The following is a 19,931-nucleotide window of genomic DNA, read 5'->3' as shown; positions in this document are numbered from 1 at the left end:
CCGGAAAGTGGCAACTTTTTGGCGGTTGCGCTAAACGAAGTTGCCACATTCCGGCTACGTCGAGCCGAAAAATAGTATACGCACCTTGGCCAGTAAAAAGTAAAGCCTCGGACCACATGTTTGTCAACCTCGGCTTCACCTCGGCCAACAATTACATGTGATCTAAGACTTTTCTTATTTTACTGGCCTAGGTATGTAATATACTATCGTCTCGGAATCTATATTCCATGCGCCAGAAAATCCAACTTTCTGGCCCAGGGTCGTAATATACTATTTGGCACACCCTAATATGTATACTAGGGTGTACGTTATTTCCTAAGTTGATTTTTCTTGCTGCGGCCCCCTGGATTTTTAGTTTTTGACCTAAAAAAAAAATATCTGACATAAATAAGCTCTTAATTACCAAATTAAACCGTGCCCAAATCGAGTTACATTTTCCATTTAAATAACATAGGAATTTGGAACTTTTTGGAATTTACTTTTTTCCTTCGAAAAAAATGTCACTTCTACTACGATCGATGCATCTTCTGATGGGAAATTGGATGCTTTACAAAAAAGTTCTCATAATTTTTCGATAAAATCAATCCTTTCAAAGTTATTTGTAGTTTAAGTTGTGTTTATGGTTATTATAACAGTTTTTCCGTCTTACAAGTTTCATGTGTTATAGTCATTTAGTTCATCTATAAATATTCCAAAACTTTATTAAAAAGATTAATGGTTACAGTAACGTTAACAGTAACGTATCGAATACATTCTTAATAATATTGCCGCTCATTTGTATTTTTTCTGTCTCTATTTACATTTATTTGTTAAGCAATTTTTAGTCACATTATGATAGGTACTTTTATTTTTATGAATAATTTGCACTAAATATTGTTTTTGCTCTTTTTCATGAGTTAAAATATTGATGTATTCTTGAGTTAATCGAAGCGCTTTACTACAATTGTAAATAACCTAGTCGGCTTGGTGCCCGCTTTTCGAAAGAGTGGGACCCAGGTTCGATCCCGGCACGCAACAATATTTTTCAGTGAAAAATATATGCGTTACGTTGCCAGCCTCTGAAAGTGGCAGAAATAGCTAAACGGCACACGTATGACTTTGGCGATCATCCAGTTAAGCAACAACTTGAATGGGTGACCAATCTAGTTGGCATTGGCTAGCGCGAGGGATCTCTGCACACTAGGAGAGAGGCCTAATGCTCCAGTGGTCGATAAAGAAGAGTTTCTTATCAATTACTGTAGACTTAGCCCAGCTCCGACTACACTATCATGGGTTTTCTTTGTGGTTTTCCCATGTTACAGTTCCAACAGCCTGAGCGGTGAAGTTCAGGGCAAATGGGGTACAGAAAGCACAAGTCGGTCCACAGCCGTAAAATAAAAGTAGAGGAAGTGTCGGGTGGAACTTGCTGAGGTCAAAAAAAAAAACAAAGAAGAGCAAGTAAAGCGTAAATGCTAGGAAAAAGAGGGAAAATCAGCCTTGTAAAAATCGAGAAAGGTGTAAAAGTAAAAAGAAATTCTTCTCTTCTATAAAAAAACCTTTTTTGTAAAGCATTCAATTTCCCATCAGAATATGCATCGATCACGTTCGAAGTGGCATTTTGTTCGAAGGAAAAAAATTAATTCCATAAGATAAGTTCCAAATTCCCATGTTATTTAAATGGGAAATTTAACTCGATTTGAGCACGGTTTAATTTGGTAATTAAGAGTTTATTTATGTCAGAATTTTTTTTTTTTTATGACCTAATTTTTTTTTAGGTCAAGAACTAAAAATCCAGGGGGCGGCAACGAAAAAAAAATCAACTTGGGAAATAACGGACACCCTAGTGTATACATACCGCATGATTCCTAGGTCATCTGTTCAGTCATGCGCTTGCGCCCTATACTTCTCATCTGAGATACATTAAAATGGCGTGAAATATTTGAATCTATAAATAAAGCACAATTTATTGAATTTTCCCTTCAATACGAACAAGTCAGTAATATGACTTACTGTTTTTTTATAAATTAAATGAGCATTATGAAACGTGCACTTTTGGACTTGCCAAATTTTTTTTATCATTCGATTCACTGATTTAATCTCTATCACACCACATCCGCGTTATTTGGTTCTATTAAGTCACATAAAACTTTTTTATACTAAGACGTCTTAATTGGCCCAATCAATCAAATTTTCCGCTACTATCACTAAATATTCGTCATGTTTATTATCACTTTAACTATTCTTTACTTTTATCAACTAAGTACTATACTGACTATATGAAATGTAGCATTCAATTTATTATTTTTCATTAAATTTTATATTTTATACTTTTACTTTTATGTCATATGTAGATGATTAAATTCGATCTATTAATGTTTATTATTAATATATTCATTTCTTTTTATAATCTCTATTAACTTATTTCCTATTAAAAAATGTTTCAGTTGAAAATGCAAGATGCCTTGAAGAAAAAAGAACGCTTTCATAAAGAACATGAAGAGGTAAAACTTTCTCTTATCTATTTTAACTTCTTAACATAGTGTTTGCAACATTTATTGAATCATATCAACATCAAATTAAAAAGCAGCTAAAATGCATGATTGGTTTAATAGAAATTTTATTTCTTTTTTGGGCAATGGAGAATTATTGTTAATTAAGCAATTATAAACTGAACAGAAAAATTTTTCTCATAAAATCAACTAAGAAAAAATACCATTACGTTACTTTTATGAAAACTTTACTTTCGTTGTCAACTTCTCAAAATTATTATTTATTTAAAAAATACAAATACAGGTGTGTATGTCCAGCTTCTAATTAGAAAAAGAGATTTAAAAAAAATACCTTAATACAAAATGCATATATATATATTAGGGTGTGTCAAAATGTAACTTCCTTGATGGACCTTATAAAATTGGAATTTTCAGTTCCGCTTTTGAAATCAGCTGTGTTTAGGCCTTTCCTAAGATATTTTGGGGTAAGACGATAAATTTGATTTTCATAGAATTTTTTAACTGGAGCTTAGTTAGGGCACTTCCGCTGAAAATTAAAATTTTTGCCGGAAGTGCCCAATTAAACCTCCTGCTAAAAAATTAGAATACTATATATATATATATATATATTATATATATATAGTATTCTAATCCAATCCTCTTTAATCTTCCCAACCATTTCAAATTATCTTTTATCATCAGAGTCATTATACGCTTAATCAATTAATAGTTCACGATAAATTTTTCAGATTTGCGCTCATTATTTTGATTCAAATGTTCTCTAGGAATAATGCATGTGTAATTTTTCAAAGCATTCGTTCTTTTAATCTTTACTGACCTAGTGCCAAGAAATTAAGATTTTTCTTCAAATCGCGAAGAATACTTTGGAAGTTTTCAAGTATTCATTCGATGCGCTAATAATTCACTAAATAGATAAATTGGCTCATCGTAACAAAAGTCAGCTAAGATAGTTTTTCTATGCTACTGTTACACGAAAACTAATGTAAGTTAGCTAGCTATTCTAATTATCGGTGATATCATTTATAGATAGCTTCACAGAAAAAAAAAAAATAACTTGATTCAAGAGAAAAATTCTTAAACCAAGAATATAATTTTAAAGAATCAAGTAAAATTTCCTTAAATCAAGAATTTTTCTACTCAAATGAAGAATATCAAGTTCTTCAAAATTATATACCTGATTCAAGAAAATTTTGTGTTTTGTGTAGTTGATGATTATTTAAGTGGCACCCATATTTGCAATTTTCGTTTTTCATCGGAATGACTTTCAGAAATAGAATGCATTTTTTAATGATTGTCAAACAGTTATAATAGCTGCGAGATACTGAAAGGATTAAGAGATCAATACGCATACGTTCAAATCTCTGCATTAATAAGTTAAAAGGAGCAAAAATGATGAATTTTACTTAATTAGCACCAGTTTGTTGATTATTGAGTTATATGAATGAAACGAGACGATACTTTATATTTATATAAGACGTATTTATTGATATTCTAACTAGAATATAAACTTGATGCTTACTGATGAGCATCATAGACTAGAACTAACTACTGATAAAAGTGTACACACATGTCTCCCTTGGGTGAATCATCAACTTCACCACTCGAATCGAGGCACTATGGATATGCGTATTGTATCTATATCCAAAACCCTAAACCAAGTTTTTGCCCATTCACAACAATCGCTTTAGCGAAGATTAAACGTACCATTTATTAAATAATTTTGCGCCGAAATTTAATACCGAAACCGCCCAGTGTGTCAAAAACCTTCTTCCAAAAAGGTTCAAAAATGTTTGGACGTGATTTTTTTCATGATATATCAGAATAAGCTGCAACCCAATAGTCATAAAAAATCACCCGTTGCTATTATAGTGACGTGTATGCGTTGCGCAGAAGGTCTTAAAGTACGAAATTGTTTCTCGGAGCGTTTACGAGCTTGATCGTAGTGAGTGATTGGCATCAACATGACATTAATACGTGACAACCTGTCTATAAAAAAGTTTTCATGTTTAGAATTATGTCTGAGATCACTATTGATTCTATTGATCCTTGTTGCGTTTTCAACAAATTTTCGAAAGAAACCACGTAATATTAAAACTACCCAAAAAAAATTAAAAAATATTAACTGTGTTTACCTAGTATGCCAATGGCTTCATATCTTTTTCTTTAATTAAATAGTCTAAAAATTTTACCTCGTATAAAAATAATGCTCATTTGATTTCGAATTTGATACGAGTGAACTGAATAGTGTGACTTCCACGATTTATTTAATACTAACAATTTTAAATATTAAAGAAGGATTTCATATTGCCATGAAAATATTTAAATGTCTGTATTTACATTTAACAATAATTATTATTGAGTAAAATAATTGATTAGTTGATTGATATAGCCATAAAAAATTAATAATGATCTAATTTTAAAAGAAAATTTGTAGATTACTGGAAACTGAAAATAATTTTTTTTTAAATTATTGTTTTCATTGTGATAATCGCAAATTTATGAGAAGAAATTTCTATGATTTCAGATTCTTCGAGATATAAGACAAGGCTTGATGCAACTCAATTGTGAAGGCCAAAATCAACCTTCAAAGGGTAGGGAAATTTTTAATATATATTCGTAAATTCTATTATGACCCTTATAAATTATAAATTAGCTCAGAAATAATTAAAAAAAAAAACCATCAAAAATCTAGCAAAATTTTTTATAAAAATATTTGATTATTTTTGTTTTTGAGAGTTATCAAAAGAAAAACAAAGATTTAAATATTATAAAATACGTTTCCAGTCATTCAAAGCATTTTCTTAAGCGTAAAAAAAATAAAACTTTAAAAATTTACAGCGCAAGAAATCTGATACCCCATGATTTAAATGTTTTCCAGCTTTTAAAATCTAAGAACAGTCTTTTTTGCCATATTTTTAAAGTTTCCAATCTCATGATCTTGGTGTAATTTTCAAGTTGATTCGTCAAACTGTGTGTAAGATTATAGTAAAGTCTCCATTTAATACTTGAGAGTTTTATGGAATTATCAATTCATTACTCTATGAAAATTTTGGAAGTCAATAGATATTATCCTGTTTTATTACAGTCTGGATATTTTTGTCGATGCTCTTTTACTACTTGCAGTAGAACTTGAAATTGTTCTTCATCTTTAGTTTGGCATGCGTTATATTCTTCCACTAATGCAATGCCACGTTCTGCAATGTCATTGATGTCATTGACAACTTTCAATTTTTCGATGTACCCTAAATTTTGATTTGGAGCAATAATTGCAGAAGTTGAAGTAAACCAAGCTTTGATGTAAAATAAAACAACAAAAATACAAACTTCTCGTAGATTTTTCGTTTCCTGTACTGTTAATCGAAATTCACCTCTAAACAAGAATATTTTAAAACTGTACATAGCTTTTGTCATCTACCTTGTATGGTGCATGGCACCAGGACGCTTAAAAAGAATTTTCTGATTGGGAGTATCATCGAGAATTATTGAAGATAACTCCCGGAGTTTTTTATAATCATTTCGTGGATAAAAAATCTAATAACACATAAATTATAAATTGTAATAATAATTTTTAGAACGTCACAAGTACATTTACGAAAGTTTTTAGTTGTAACTTGACTAATGATCACGTTATATAATATAAACTATGTTTTAAAATTTTCATAAAATGATGAATTGATAATTTCGTCAAACTTTCAAGTATTAAAATTTAACCCGGGTGATAATTTTCCTACAGTGAATGAAATGAAAAAAAAAATTGACTACGTACGTTTTCTTTTAGCTTTATGAAAATAATAGAGCATCAGAACAAGTTTTACTTATAAAAATAATTTCTTAAGGCAGTAATAAATAAATTTGTATCGGTTTAATAACTAAAAATTCCAAATATTATACGTTTCGGAGTTTACGATTGAATATCTTTAAAGCGGCTAACTCTATGATAAAAGTGTAAGTAACCTTTTTTGCAGAGCATTAAATTCTCTACAAAAATATGGAATGAACTCATTTATATGAGATGCAAATGCCGAGTTATAAAAGTAAAAAAAAAGCAATTTTTTTTCCCATGTTATTTAAATGGGAAATGGAAAATTAGAAACAGGCACCTCTAAATATTAATATTAAGAGTTCCGCTTTGAACAGACTTCTTTCCTCACCTGTCTGCAAGTTTTCAGCCTTTTTTTTCGTTGAAAAAAAAAGTCTCCTGAAAACGAAACACCCTAATAAATAAATAAATATATATATATAATATATTATATATATATATAATATATTATATATATACACTAGCCGTCTCCCGTTTGCTTCGCTGGGCGAATCAAATAGGGATTAATACATTTTTTTTTCTTCATGTTTTTATGTTGATTTTTTGCCCTCCGGGCGGAAAGTGGCAACTTTCGTTCCGCTGCGCTAAACAAAGTTGCCGCTTTCCGCCTTCGTCGGACAAAAAAATAGTATACAGCCCTTAGGAAGTAAAAAAGAAAACCTCGGCTTCGCCTCGGCTAACAATTACATGTGATCTGAGGCTTTTCTTATTTTCCTTCCCAAGGGGTGTAATATACTATTTTTTAACTGTTTCTTATTATTTTTTTTTCCGTTTTTATTATATTGCCCTCCAGGCGGAAAATGGCAACTTTCGTTCCGCTGCGCTGCTGTCACAGCTGTAGTGCAACGGTGGTGCGGTGCTTAAAAAGCCGTGCAGTGGTGTTGCGGCAGTGGTAGGACGAAATTCTGTTTTTACTCGGGATATAATGCATATTTATACATTATAGATGACACGTATATGTACGACGAAGATGCGAGATGTGGAGGTTTCAGAGAAGTTGGTACCGGTGGCCAACATTGGTATGATGAACCTCCATATGAATCGGATCCTGAAGATTTTCTCATGGGCGCCTGTAGTGGACCCGTACCTACAGCTACAATTCAAAACGGAAGGTTTGTTTTTTGCTTCTTTCTTTCTGCCTCCATTCTTTACTCTAGAAGATTCTTACTTTTGTTTGAGAACGATTTAATTTCTGATGTATTGATAAATATGATTTTGATACGTTAAAATGATATAATTTTTCAGGATATGTTTTACTCTTGATCTACGACCTGATAATCGAGGTGAAGAAGTAATATCATTGCGAACAGCTGGTGACATTAGTGTACCTCGTGATCGATCAAAAAAGACAACTTCGACAACAATGAGAGGTTTAATTGTGCCAAGAGGTCATAATAATCCTCCTGCTATTATTCCTTTGACACATTCTAAAGTTTCTCGCGAAAGTGGTGACTACGCCAGCAGCGACATTCAGGTATTAATTTTTTTAAACTTATTTAAGCATGCACATTTTTTATCTCACCCTAAATGAAGAGGGTGAGTTTTTATATTTAAAATGAATCAAAATTCAAAGCAGAATATCATTTTTCATACCATATTTTATTATCGAGTAATGTCAGACAAGGCCGTCGGCCCGATATATATATATATATATATATATATATATATATATATATATATATATATATATATATATATATATATATGTATGCATCTACAGTTATTAAGCGATCTTAATAAAAATTGTGTGCGCTTCTTTTATAGACAGAACTTATTGAGCTTGATCAAGTTTTTCTATGAGTAGAACTTGTCAATTAATGGCAAATAGTGGGTGTTAAAGGGGTGTCAATTGCTACTGTCAAATACTGGGTGTAATAGTGGGTGTCAATTGTAAAAGGCAACTCAAATTTAGTAAATTTGATAACCTAAGTTCAGTTGAGACTAAGATCAAAAATACGGAAAGGCAATAATACGGTTTACACCAGTATTTTTTCCGTGACAAGATATTCGACGAATAATATACTAAATAGAAGAATTCTAAGAAATGTGCACTAAATTAAATAGACTCTGTTTTACAAGATCATTATGCAAACGCACAATGCGCATAGGCAGCAAATTACGGCCACACTACACCCGTGACTGAGACAAATCTCGTGGAAATCTGGCTCATCAAGATTCTTAATCAAATACTTTCATTAAAATTTCAAAAGCTCCCAGAGTCGAAATTTAGCGCCTCAAATTTCTTATAAACTGATAGTCTTACGGGTACATCAAGAATACCCTGTTTATTAGTATTGATTGAAAAGAATTAAAAATAATGAAATTCGAATTCTTTTCATTAATTTCAATTCTTTTATTTGTATAAATAAACACACAGTTTGCATGGAGTGACCGCTTCTGAATTCTTTTCAATCAGTATTTTTAACCAGGGTAAGGAAATAACATGCATTTTAAAGCCTTAATAGCACCTCAAGTTGACTTGAGTCTTGAGTCTTAACAACGATTCAATTTTGTATGATTCCCAATTATTTCACTTCTTAGTATTCCAAGCCATTGCAGTGGATTTATGTTGTTAATTGGTGTAATTAGAACCATTTTTGACGATTACAATAAAATATTTGAAATCTTACAAAAATTAATTTGAACGTTTATTGAAAGATAAACCCCTGCGATGTTGTCAGTATGTATATATGTATGCATGTGTTAGTCTAAGAGCCAGTGGGCGGCTACCTATATGTATTTTACCAGACCTTTTTGTGCATAGAGGCCCTTACAACTACCATACATGAGATGGGGACTCACTAAGCCCAAAGTAGTGGACGCGGCGGGCGCTCAGATAAGATACGTATCGATTTTTGGTGAATTGTGAATCCATTTTACCACGTCTGCCGTATTGAAATCTGAAAATATACTATTATTACTAATATCGGAAAATAACAATGGCAGACTTTTATATCGTGGATAACATTAAGGCAGATAATTTTTTAAATGCAAAAAAAAATAAAATTTTGAAAGTAATTTACCAGATCTGCCATTGATGTATTTTAGTCCTTATACTTGTAAGAACTTATGTTTATCGCGACAGACGTCTACACAGTGGATATAAATCAATAGATAATAAAATATTAGCTTGTAACAGTTTTACCTGCTCAGGTTGGCCCCTAATCAATTTTATAAATAAATAAACAAAACTAACAACAATATAATTATCAGGGCGCCACCAGGATTTTTAATCACGGTTCCTGGAACCGGTCCAGAGCTGTGAAAAACTTAATCTTAGGGTAGAGAGAGTGGAGGAAGATGCTGTTGAATAATAAACAATTAATTAACGAGATCGATCGATATTTATTAACAATAAAAAATTAACAAACTTAACAATTTAAGCGCTCACTCACACACTATAATTAACTTATTATCTAACGAAGCGAAGAATAACTGCGAAATAAACGATATTTACAAACGAACCTTCCAAACGACGATACGATGACTAGACGGGCTTTTTCGAACAAACGGTCTCCTACACCTGTCCTAAAACTAAGCTTAAAATTACAAGTCCACCGGACTACCAAAACGAACTCACTTTACACACTTTATAACTTAAAATTAAGTCCACCGGACTACCAAACTTAACACTATTAACACTCTCTATCACACATTACCCGTACAATTCTTCACACACATAACCCACACTTCGCTTAATTGAATTTTACAATTTCACTTATAAAAAATTCGACACAAGTCGAAATATTCAATTTTTAATTGCTAGAACATTCGCTAGCTAAATTTTGCTTGACCTTGAATATTGGAATTTACTGCGACACAAAAACTGACGCTTGACTTAAATTCCACGAATCAAAATTTGTCGATTTTTTTTCCCAATGACAAAAATTAATCAATTTTACTAAGTTAATTGTTATAAAAATTACAAAAATAAAATTAACGAAAGTTTCGGATGTTAATTTATTAATTGATTATTTCTGGTTATTAAATTTTCCCGCAAGGTCGATTGAGTGATCTTCGGGTATAAACCCCCATGAAAATCACTAAATCCAAAACTTGTAAATGTTCCACAATTAATTTATTAAATTTTCGTCGAGTAGACGATCCATAATAATTAAATAGAAGAAGTAACTGGGTATTCGGTAAACCGCGGTCCACTTCTTTCCCACAGAGTAATAATTGATACCTTGACGAACAAAACGATAATCTAACTCACTCGTTGAGGATGAAGTCCTAGTTGTAGTTGGCTTCCTTCGTCTCATCACTACTCCGGGGATCGGTCCTTCTTGATTTCCGTGGCACTCAGTCTGGCGGTCACACTACTTCTCCCTTTTTCACTGCACGGCTCACCTATTTTAACCCAAACTCACCCCCTCCTATTCTCCCTTTAGGCCCGAAGATCGAAACGCGCCAGTGCTATGTCGAATAATTATCGATATCCGGTGACTTATCGATTAAGGGTAATTTTACCCTGTTACAAGCTATTATCCGGTCGGGTGTATATGTATTACATTCGGAGTAACAGCCCCACACTGAAAAAAACATTAACTTGAATCAAGAGTAAAATTCTTAAACCAAGAAAATAATTTTGAAGACCATTGTCTTGAATCAAGACAAAAAATTCTTAAATCAAATAAAATTTACTGAAACCAAGTAGTTTCTTAGTTTAAGAATTTTTTAACTCAAACCAAGAAGATGAAATTCTTCAAAATTATTTACTTGATTCAAGTAAATTTTTTTTTCTGTCACACACGCACACACATACACAGAGCTAGATGACCAGCCGGAAATAGTCGCAACGGCTTCCTAGAACCTCCTGTGGGCTAGAAGTGGACCGTGGTCTACTTAAAGCTCAGTTTACTTTTCCTCTTCTATTTTATTTTATTCATTTAATTTGATGATTGAATTAACAACAATTTAAAGAATTATTTAATTTATAATTATTAATATTCGTTAGTCTGGACTGAGCGATTTTCAAGGGGATTTATACCCAAGCTTCACTCTGTAGACCTTGAGGTAAAAATCCGTTTAATTTCGTGAGAATTATTTCATTAAATTAAAACTTTATCAGTAATTTATTAAATTAATTAACATCTGAGGGAGTTCTAAATTTTATTAATTATATTAGTCAATTTAGTCAGATAAAACCAATAGCAAAATTTTTCATGAAGTTAATTGTCTTCTTACGAATTCCTAATCAAGCGTCGGGTGAATTTTGCGTTGTAGATAGTCCGGGACCCAAAATCAGAACTACTGAACTCACAGATATTTGTCGTCTATTTTAAGAACGCAAATTTTTTGTCAATTTTTTTACTCAATCATTTTACAATGGAATTATTGAATTAATTTTTGTTCATAAATATTGCGAATTTATTTATTTATATTACAACGTGTTTACGATCGATTTAATTGAAGAAATTTTAATAGTGATTAATTTAATGTTGAGATATTTTAGATATAATTATTTATTTAAACTGAAATAATTCCGCGTAGTTAATTTTGTTGAGTTGAACTTAAGTTCAAGATAAATAATTAGATAACTTAATTCGACATTTTTTGATAGTAAATTATTTGTTAATTATCAGCGTGGATATTAATTTCGAGAATTTATAGCTAATTTATATGATGAAATTTATTAAGAATTTATTTGTAATTCATTAATTAACAGAGTTGAATTCTAGTTCATATTAAATTTAATTATTATTTAATCATTAAATGATTAGTTTGGAATTGTCATGTAAATTAAATACAAGCTAATAATTGAATAATTTTTAGTAGGAATTAACGTCGATCTTAATTTTGTTGAAATAAATTGATATAAAATTTTATAAATAAAAGTAAAGTCTATACAGCACGCGCGCGCGCGTGTGTATGGGGAGGGGGTTTATAGAGAAGCGAAAAGAATCATCCAAAGACACCGCTATCATTGACAGATGATGGTCGGTTATGTGGGATTTTTACCTACGAAAAAAAAACTCCTCTCTCCTTCCCCGTAGATAGTACGGAGATGACTGGATCGGAACCGCGTTAGCATTACTTCAATCCAGTCCATGTTGTGTCTCAAGACGCCTACTCCTGGTTACTGGTCTCTTTCTATGGTTTTTTCTTTTAAAAGGCACTGCGTGTAGACTACAACAGATGACCAGTTATCTTCTTTTCTGAGCATGCAGGCTATCAAGCTCTCGGGGGAGAGTGTGGTACCTATGATTTTTCCGGTGCTGCTTCTGTAGCCCTTCGACCGTACTCACTTGAAGAAAGTGTGTTTGGCGTCGTCGATTTCGTCCGGGCAGTATTTGCACGTCAGCGTGCGGTGCAGCCCCATCTTAAAGAGGTAGACGTTAAACTATCCGTGTCCTGTCAATAGCTGTGTGGGGAAAAAAACCGTGTCTCCGTGCTTTCGAGAAAGCCAGACGTTGATGTTTGGGACCAGGCGCGCCGTCCATCTGCGCGTTTCTCCCGATGTCCACCTATTCTGCCACTTTTACTGCGTTTCCGCCTTTATCCTCGTTCTTGCGTCCTTCAAATTTTCGTCACTATTTTTAGCGTCATAGAGTTTTGCTTTCTCAAACGCTAGTAAATCGCTTCGGAAACCGTGCGGTAAGCATAGGCAACCCTGAGAGCGCCTTGCCGTTATACTGCTGCCATTTTTTGCCGGTAGATCTTCTGTTTTAATATGTCCGCCCATATCTCCGCTCCATAAAGCAGTACCAATTGGACTACTTCCAGAAGAACTCTTCTTTTTTTGGCTCTTGGTCCCATAGTGTTGGCCGTAATTCTTGCTAGGCTAGACACTGTCTTACTGGCTTTCCTGCATGTACTGTCTAGGTGTTGGCGGAAAGATAGTTTCTCGTCTATCATTACCCCTAGATAGCGTAGCACCCTTGTTGACGTCAGTGTTGTTCCTCCCGTGTCCACAGCAAATGGTTTTGGGAACCATTTCTGACGTTTCAGAAGGACCATCTCGGTTTTGTGCTTGGCGAGTTTCAGGTGGTGTTGGTCAAGCCAAATCTCGACGGCGTCAATGGTTCTCCCAACAAGTAGTTCTGCCTCTTCTATGCTGTCTACTATTATCGTGGCCGCAACGTCGTCTGCAAAGCCCGTTAGTTCTACTTGCTTTGGCAACGGAATTTCTAGGAGCTCGTCAAAATCCGCGTTCCATAGATCGGGCCCCATTATTGAGCCTTGCGGTACGCCAGCTGTTATGGTGTATTCTTGTGGGCCTTCCGTAGTTTCCGCTTTGAGCTTTCTTTCATTAAGGTAGCTGTCAACTAATGCCAGATTCTCTGGCTCCGCATCAAGTTTGTGCTCCAATGCGTCTAAAATATCTCCCCAATTTGCGCTGTTAAAGGCGTTTTTAACGTCTAGTGTGAGGAGAAGACATATTTTACGAGCTTTGAGGCTACCAGGTCATGCTTGCTTTGCTGTCTTTATGACTTTCTCGATCGCTGCGACTGTTGAACGCCCTTTCCGGAAGCCATGTCGGTTGGTAGCAAAGCCTCCGGAACGTTCGATGTTGTTACAGAGTCTTCCTTGTATCAATTTCTCGAGCCGTTTTCCAGCAATGTCCAGCATGCAGAGTGGTCTAAACGACGAAGGTGTTACGGGGGTTCCCTTACCGTTTTCTAAGAGAACCAATATCTGTCGCTTCCAGACCGCAGGAAACGTGCCAGTTACCAAGCATGCATTGTAAGTGTTCAGGAGTATGTCTGGGAATTCCAGGGCTACAGTCCTGATCACCGACGTCGGGATGCCATCAGGGCCAGGTGCCTTTCCCGTCTTGAGAGACTTTGCCGCGTCTTGCAGCTTTTTGGTTGTAAAAGGTGTTGATTTGCCATCTTTTCCGAAATGTCTTTTCTCTCGCGGTGGGTGTTGAGGAAACAGCTCCGCTACAATGTTGTCCATTAAGGCAGGAGACTTTGGCGCTTCTGGTGTAGCCATTCCAAGTCATTTGGTAACAATTTGGTAGGCTTTACCCCAGATGTCCTTGTCGAGATCATTACAGATCTCTTTCCTCAACATCGCTTTACTTACTTTGATGGCTCGGTTTAGCATCTTTTTGACCTGCTTGTATTCTTTTGAATACAAGGCCTGGCTTGGGGAGCGTTTCGCGGCTCTCCTATTACGGCGACGTAGCTGGTGACATATTTTGCGGAGTTCTGTTATGTCTGTTGATCACCAGTACTCCGGCCTGTGAAAACTCCGAAGTCCCGGGGTCAGTTATTCTGGAGGATAGACCAGTTTCGTACAAGTGAAGCTCGGAGAGCCTCTGGATCAAGCCTCTTGGGATTCCACTTCCGCTTAAAAAGATCATGTTGTGAAACCGGAGCAGATGTCAATCCAACGTTGAATGTTACGAACTGGTGATCACTGCCACTGTATTCTTCGGATACAGTGCAGTCTTCGATCATGTTGGCAATCCGCGCGCGCGCGCGCGCGCGTGTGTGTGTGTGTGTGTGTGTGTGTGTGTGTGTGTGTGTGTGTGTGTGTGTGTGTGTGTGTGTGTGTGTGTGTGTGTGTGTGTAAGCTGTCGAGGTATCTCTGGGTCTACGTTGCATTCACTAGGCTGTTACTTCTGTTAGCTGTGTGTTAAGAACAACCCCTCGCACACTGCATTAGTTAGGTTAGACGATCTCTATCACACTGCATTCTTTGTGCAGAGTAGTAATGTGAGTGATTAATTCTGTTAAAAATTGTTATTGTTAGTAAATTTTGGATCCATTGTTAATTAATTATTTATCATTTTAACAGCACCTTCCTCCATTCTTTCTAACCCTAAGATAAGCTCTCTGCTCTGGACCGGTTCCAGGAACCGTGATAATAAACCTGGTAGCGCCCTTTTAATTAATTTGATTATTGTTCCTTTTTCGTATTTTGTAGTTTATTCATAATTAATTAAAAAGCCAATTGAGCAGCAAATAAAAACTGTTACACAATTAAATTCGTATTAAAAAGAGAAAGACGCCCCACCCAACAGAAGATTCTTAAAACAATAATTAAAATAGTCCCATTTGAATCAAGAATGAAACAGTGCCGTAAATGCCAACGAATTGGACACCTGGAAAAACAATGCCGTGGAAAGAAAAGGTGCTTAAATTGCGCTGAAGAACCCGATGAAGCTGAATATGACAAAACAAAGATCCATTGTGTGAGCTGCAAAGATCAGCATAAAGTAACAGACTGAAATTGTAGAGTAAAATCTCTGCTATAATAACAAATAAAATAAGTGCTTAGCTAAATATTGACAGAGAAGAAGTCCAAAAAATAATGAAAAGAGAAGGTCTAATGACTTTAGAAAAAACAATCAAACGGCTTAAAAAACAACCAAAAGAAGAAGATAATTGGATATTCCCAAACAACCATACGATAGCAGCCTGGTTCCCTCCAAATTGGAATATCAGAACGTCTAAAGAAGACATCGAAAAAAACTAACAGAAAAGCAACATCAAAAGAAACTTTGACAGCAAACAAAAAATCCGGAAGATCGAAAGAAAAACAAATGCTTCTCAACCTCACTCTCTACTTCCTCTTAAAGAATGGACAGAGGACAACAACAACAATAGTACAATGAAAAAAGTAACAGAAGAGCAAGTACAATTTCTAAATACTTGACAAACACCAATATACGTACTAACAGAGAACGGCGTGGAAAAAGCAAATCTCATTGCTCTAAATTTTGATCAACTCACACCAACTCTAAGCACATCAAATGACAATCAAAATATGATCCAAGACGACCAACAAGAAACAAAATACCTGTCAACCGAGTTATCAAAAGCCCAAAAAATCATTGAAAGCACAACACCAGAGGCGGAGACGTAAGACAACATCACAATGACTCAAGTTAATTCAAATCTGAGAATAATACAATGGAACTGCAGGGGCTTGAGAAACAATTCCCACCTAATTTCTAAAATCAGCACAAACAACGACATTTTAATATTATCCGAAACATGGCTTACAGAAGAAACAAAATACGGCATAACAAAAATGAACCTCAGCAGGAAAAACAGAGAAGACAGAATAGAAGGAGCCGTTGCCATAGCAACAAGAAAAAGACTACAATATGAACGAGTCTCACTAGACCACCCCATATTCTCAATAAAAGATTTTTAAATTACAGCAATCAAAGTTACCCTATATCAGAAAAAATTAACAGTAGTCAGCGTATACATACCACCTAACAAGAAAATAACCACAAACCGTTGGAAAAATTTTCTAAAAGAATTATTAAACATAAGCAACGAAGAACCCATCATAATCGGAGGTGACTTCAACACTCACAACGAAGACTGGGGCAGCTCAAAAACATTAGAGAGGATTAAACCTTGCTGCAGCAATAGAAGACCTGGATCTATATATAATAAACGATGGAAGCCATACATACATAAACCACAACCATGGTAACAATACCTTAGATATAACAATTATGAATAAAAACTCAAAAGCCGATTTCACTTGGGAAACGACAGATATGACCTGGAATAGTGACCACATTGCAATACAAATAACCATGACGAATGCACCAGAAAATATCAGACGCACGTCCTCAAATTCTGACAAAAAAAGTAGACTGGACACAGTTCCAAGAAAATATGTCCAACTCCTTGAACATCAGAGACTTCCAAAAAGCTGACCATCTCAATGCTTACTCCAAACTCTGAAACGAAATCTGCAAAGAACTAATATCAAACGGTACGAAAGAAACAAACAATAACCAATCCATACCCAAACAAACGAAATACAACAAAAATAAAGTCAAAACGTGGTAGAATAAAGACTATGACGAAATAATAGAAACCAAAAGGAAAGCACTAAACCAGTACAGGCAAAATCAAACTCAAGAAAATAGGGAAAAACTCCAAGAAACAATGAAAAAATCAAGAGAAAAACTAAAGAAAATAAAATACAAGGAAGGAAAAAAATTCGCAGAATCAATAAACCTTCGAATGCAAATAAAACAAGTATGAACCATAATAAAAAGCTATGATGGTAAAACAAAAAGAACGTCAGACAGTCACTCAAAAGAAGATACAGGAGAAGAGAAAAAAGCAATAAATAAACTATCACCTCCAGATGACTCTGATGAACCCCTGAATGTTTTCATCCCAGAAGAAGCTGGCAGGAATACAATAAAGGGAATATGGCTTCCTTTTAAGACAAAAAAACTCATTCCAAACATATAATATGGATTTCGAAAAGGTAAATCATGTCAGGACAATATAGCTATGCTAACAACAGAAGCCTACAACGCATTCGCTAGAAAAAAAAATTAGGAAAAAAGTTAACCCTGAAAACCACCCCTGCAAATTCCCACTAAATCCATACCTAAACACTTCAAATTGAACTGATCATGTTTTTGAGCTCTTCGAGCTCATAAATACAATTTATGTGTTATTTTGAGCTCTCTGTGCTCAAAGAAATAGTTTTTCTATGCTTTTGAGCTCAAAAGTCTGATAGAAGTTTCATAGAACACACTATTTTTTGAATTTTTAAACCGCCATAACTTTTGAATAAATCAACCGATTTTCACGCAGTTCGCGACATTCGAGGCAGTTTTTTTAGTCTTATAACAAATCTTTGAGTTTAAATTGATCATACTGGGAATTTCAGAGTAACTCCGAAAAAAACAATTTTTTCAGTTTTCTTTCGTTTACGATATTTCTCATACAAATCGACCGATTTTGACCGACTTGGCGGTGATCGACGTAGTTTTTTTTATCTTAATAGCTGATCAGTTTTTGGAATCGATCGGTATAGCCGTTTAAAAGTTAATCCAAAAAATGTCGGAATTATGTTAAAAATACAGTAATTTCCAAATATTTCGTCGGCGATATCTCTCGAACCAATCAATCGATTTTCACGTTCTTGGTGGCGATCAACGCGATTTTTTAAGCTCTAATGATTATTCCATCTAATTCAAAACGATTTGGAAAGAATTGTCGAAGTTATGGAAGAAAAACACTTTTTTTGGTTTTATTTCGTTCACGATATCTCCAAAATGAATCAACCGATTTTGACCAGATTAGCGGCGATCGACGTGGTTTCTTAAGCTTAAAGGCGGATTAGTAGTTAAAGTCGTTTGAAAGTTATTCCAATAATACCACTTTCAACAAAGATTTTTTTCTTATTTTTTTTTAGATTTCTTAAAATTTCTCAAAATCCATCGGTCCGAATCGGTTCAAATTCACAGAAAATCTAAGTTTGAGAAAATTCTTTAGAACGCACACACATATACACACACACGCACGCACGCACGCGCACATACAGACATAGTGAAACATCGCGGGGGTCATCAGAGAAGCCTCTTGTGGCCTTAAAACGTCGAGATTTGATGAAAATTCAACTTTTGCAAAACGAGGTGGAAACAATAACTTCCCGATTTTTGAAAATCTTTGATTTTCTTAGCGGGAAGTTGAAAAGTTAATACCCCTTTCCGCGTTTTCCGAAAAGCGTATGAAAAAGATCGAAATTCGATTAGGGGTATTATTTTTTTTTGTAATTGAAATAAAAAGAGATCAGTAAAATCCCGGAATGCAGCGGTGTAAACGCGTTAACAATGATTGGACAATGGTTTTTTGAATTTCCTAAAGGTGTTCCAAAAAAAAATTTTTTTTGAAATTTTTTTTTTTTTTATTTAAACACTTTCTAGAACAAAAATGTGGAAAAAGCTCGGAAAAATTTTTTTTTCTTATTTTTAAAAATTATTAACTTTTCAGAGCCAAAAACATGATCCATTAATTTTTCCAAAAATTTGATCGAGTGAAACAAAAAAATAGCTGACTGGATTAATTTGGCTCTTTATAGGGATTTTTTGGACATACTGAACTGCAAAAGGCACACTTAACATTAGTGATTTCCTCATTATTTTCAATCCAGCGCTTGATTTTTCAAAAAACCACTAAAAGCCTTTTTTTGGTGCATTTTCAAATTCATGTGACAAAAAGAAAAAATTTTTTTTCGAAACAGCAATGACGAGTCGTTAAAGAAAATATATTCCAGTTCTTGAAACCTACCTTTAACTTTCTGTGCGATTATTATTTGCTGAGATATCGATAATCAAAGACAAAAAGATCCTTTTCCATTTGAAGACCGATATCTCGGCGACAAGTGGACGTATCAAGGTGAATAAAAAAAGGAATTAAAGCGAAATGACCAAAGTATCCGATCCTTATAATGGTTAAGCAAAGAAAATTTTTCTACGCCCGTAGACCGAAAATGCCATTCGGCCTCACCCGAAAGGGAAGGTAGCTTTCATGTGATATGAGATTTTCTTTGTTTCTGTTATTTAATTTCTTAATTATAGATTTTCAATCTACTATAACTTTTGAATGAATCAACCGATTATCACGCAGTTGACAACAGTCAATGCAGTTTTTTGAATTCTATGATGAATTTCAAACCGTGAATTGATCAGATAAAAAATTTCGGAATTTGTTTGAAAAAAACGCTTTTTTTTATTTTTGTCGTCAACGATATCTCACAAACGAATCAAACAATTTTGACCAGTCCAGAGGCGATCGACGTAGTTTTTTTATGTTAAGAGCTGATTAGTTTTTGCAATCGATTAGTAAAGCTGTTTAAAAATCATTCTAAAAAAACGACATTTGAAAAAAAGTTTTCAT

General features: G+C 34.2%; 1 protein-coding gene across 3 annotated transcripts in view; it reads left to right on the top strand.

Moving 5' to 3' along the window:
• The window catches only part of LOC141525863 (uncharacterized), a 76,692-nt gene that overhangs the window by 36,233 nt on the left and 20,528 nt on the right, over positions 1–19,931 (top strand). For 2 of the 3 annotated variants that reach the window (XM_074240552.1, XM_074240550.1), the window contains exons 7-10: positions 2,424–2,480; positions 5,014–5,080; positions 7,256–7,421; positions 7,555–7,783. In XM_074240552.1, the coding sequence (XP_074096653.1) occupies positions 2,424–2,480; positions 5,014–5,080; positions 7,256–7,421; positions 7,555–7,783 (519 nt within the window). The remainder of the gene's footprint in view (positions 1–2,423; positions 2,481–5,013; positions 5,081–7,255; positions 7,422–7,554; positions 7,784–19,931) is intronic. The other variant, XM_074240551.1, reaches the window with a different exon arrangement.

Source organism: Cotesia typhae, unplaced genomic scaffold (genome assembly GCF_013202065.1).
Source record: "Cotesia typhae breed Kobodo isofemale line unplaced genomic scaffold, CoteBio_Ctyphae contig_27, whole genome shotgun sequence".
Classification (NCBI taxonomy): domain Eukaryota; kingdom Metazoa; phylum Arthropoda; class Insecta; order Hymenoptera; family Braconidae; genus Cotesia; species Cotesia typhae.
This window is presented reverse-complemented; position numbering and strand designations above follow the sequence as displayed.